We start from the raw sequence: 2,138 nt of genomic DNA, 5'->3' as shown, positions 1-2,138 counted from the left end.
GATGTTTACCCAGAGTCTACAGAGGGATCCTGAGATGTTTACCCAGAGTCCACAGAGGGATCCTGTGATGTTTACCCAGAGTCTACAGAGGGATCCTGTGATGTTTACCCAGAGTCCACAGAGGGATCCTGAGATGTTTACCCAGAGTCGACAGAGGGATCATGAGAACTGATGCCTGAGAGGATAGAGGTGTGGAGGTGATTCAGTCCTCTGTCTGAATGACTTCTCTCTCCACCTGTGGGGATTTTCTCTCCACCTGTGTTGGTTCTCTCTCCGCCTGTGCGGGTTCTCTCTCCGACTGTGCGGGTTCTCTCTCCGCCTGTGTGGGTTTTCTGATGACTCTTCAGGTTTCCTGACTGAGCGAATCTCTTCCCACATATATCACATTTAAAACGTTTCTCTCCAGTGTGTGTTCTCTTGTGTACAGTCAGCAGTCCTGACTGAGCGAATCTCTTCCTGCATAGATCACAGCTGTAGGGTTTCTCTCCAGTGTGCACTCGTTGGTGCATTTTCAATTCTACTGGCTGAATAAAGCTCTTCCCACATTGATCGCAGCGGTACGGTTTCTCTCCTGTGTGCCTACGCATGTGTACATTGAGGGATCCCATGTGTGTGAAGCTCTTCCCACATCGATCGCACAGGAAAAGAGAGTTCTCTCTGGGGTGTGCAAGCTGGTGGGTTCTCAACTCTCCTTTGGAAACGTATCTCTTCTCACACTGTTCACAACTGTAAGGTTTCTCTCCGGTGTGTATATGCTTGTGTTTAGTCAGGAATCCTGATGACGCAAAGCTCTTCCCACATTGATCACAGACATATGGTTTCTCGCCTGTGTGTATACGCTTGTGTATATTCAGGTTTCCCGAACTAGAAAAACTCTTTCCACACTGATCACAGAAATATTGTTTCTCGCTTGTGTGTATACGCTTGTGTATATTCAGGTCTCCAGAACTAGCAAAACTCTTCCCACATTGATCACAGACATGAATACCCTCCCACATGTGTTTTCTCTGGTGGTGTCTTGCTAGGTCTTCTGAATGAGCAAAACTCCACTCACAGTGCTTACAGCTGTATATAGCACAGCTACGAGGTTTCTCTCCAGTGTGTGTTGCTTATGAAAAGTCAGTGTTCCTGAGTTTAGTAAATCTCTTCCCACTTGATCACAGACAATGGTTTCTTCTCCTGTGTGTGTTAGCTTGTGTTCAGTCAGGGAATAAAGCTCTCGCAAAACTCTTCCCACATTGATACACGATAAGGTTTCTCTCCTGTGGTGTTTGCTGGTGCCGTTTTCAACTTCACTGATGTAGGGAAGCTCTTCTCACAGTCTGAGCAGTGGAACGTCACGCCAGTGTGTGTTCGCTTGTGTTCAGTCAGGGAACAAGCGTTGAGTAAAACTCCCTTCCCACATTGATTCGCAGCTATAAGGCTTTCTCTCCAGTGTGTGTTCGCTTGTGTATAGTCAATTGTCCTGAATGTACGGAAACGCTTTCCACATATAGGCACAGCCATATGGTTTCTCTTCCTGTGTGTGTTTCTTTGTGTCTAGTCAGTGTTCCTGACATACGGAAACTCTTCCCACATATAGGACAGACATACGGGTCTCTCTCCTGTGTGTATCTTTGGGTGTCGTCGTAGTTTCCTGATTGAGTGAAACTCTTCTCACATACATCACAGCTATAAGGTCGCTGGATCCTTTCAAACCCTGGAGACTTCCCCAGATGCATAAGCCTCCCACTGACCGAGCGAACCGTTAGGGTTGTCCCTGTGAAACAAAGACATGAAGTTAAGGTTCCTCACATGTACCAAAGTATTTCACAATGAACTAGTGTTGAAGTATCTTCCCATCCACACAGATGAGCTGCTATACAACACTGAATAGTGTTACGTTCAGGAAATATGGCTCAATTAATAAATATTTGATCCATCAATGAACTGTTACAGAAGCAGATTGTAGTCTAATACACACCATTGTTCCTACTGATGACATCGAATCTGAATCTCCATATCCCTTCTCTCCTCCTCTCGTAGTTCCACTCAGCCCCAGTGTTTTCCTGCAGTCGACCAGCTGCACAGACACCCTCTTCAAACCCAGTAGTAATGTGCTAGCGGGAGGGCAGGACCTGGGGACTCGGGAGAGGGGA

The 2,138-nt window shown here is 46.5% G+C and overlaps 1 protein-coding gene across 1 annotated transcript; it reads right to left on the bottom strand.

Moving 5' to 3' along the window:
- Positions 1-6: 6 nt before the first annotated feature.
- Positions 7-1,706, bottom strand: LOC112074407 (zinc finger protein 664-like). The gene has a single exon (XM_024141588.2). The coding sequence runs from the start codon at positions 996-998 to the stop codon at positions 138-140; it is 861 nt and encodes a 286-aa protein (XP_023997356.1). The 5' UTR covers positions 999-1,706; the 3' UTR covers positions 7-137.
- Between the last annotated feature and the right edge of the window lie 432 nt (positions 1,707-2,138).

Source organism: Salvelinus sp. IW2-2015, unplaced genomic scaffold (genome assembly GCF_002910315.2).
Source record: "Salvelinus sp. IW2-2015 unplaced genomic scaffold, ASM291031v2 Un_scaffold2621, whole genome shotgun sequence".
Lineage (NCBI taxonomy): Eukaryota > Metazoa > Chordata > Actinopteri > Salmoniformes > Salmonidae > Salvelinus > Salvelinus sp. IW2-2015.
This window is presented reverse-complemented; position numbering and strand designations above follow the sequence as displayed.

Coding starts and splice junctions, on each gene's coding strand:
- LOC112074407 (XM_024141588.2), bottom strand. CDS start 998: ATGTGGGAGGGTATTCATGTCTGTGATCAATGTGGGAAGAGTTTTGCT.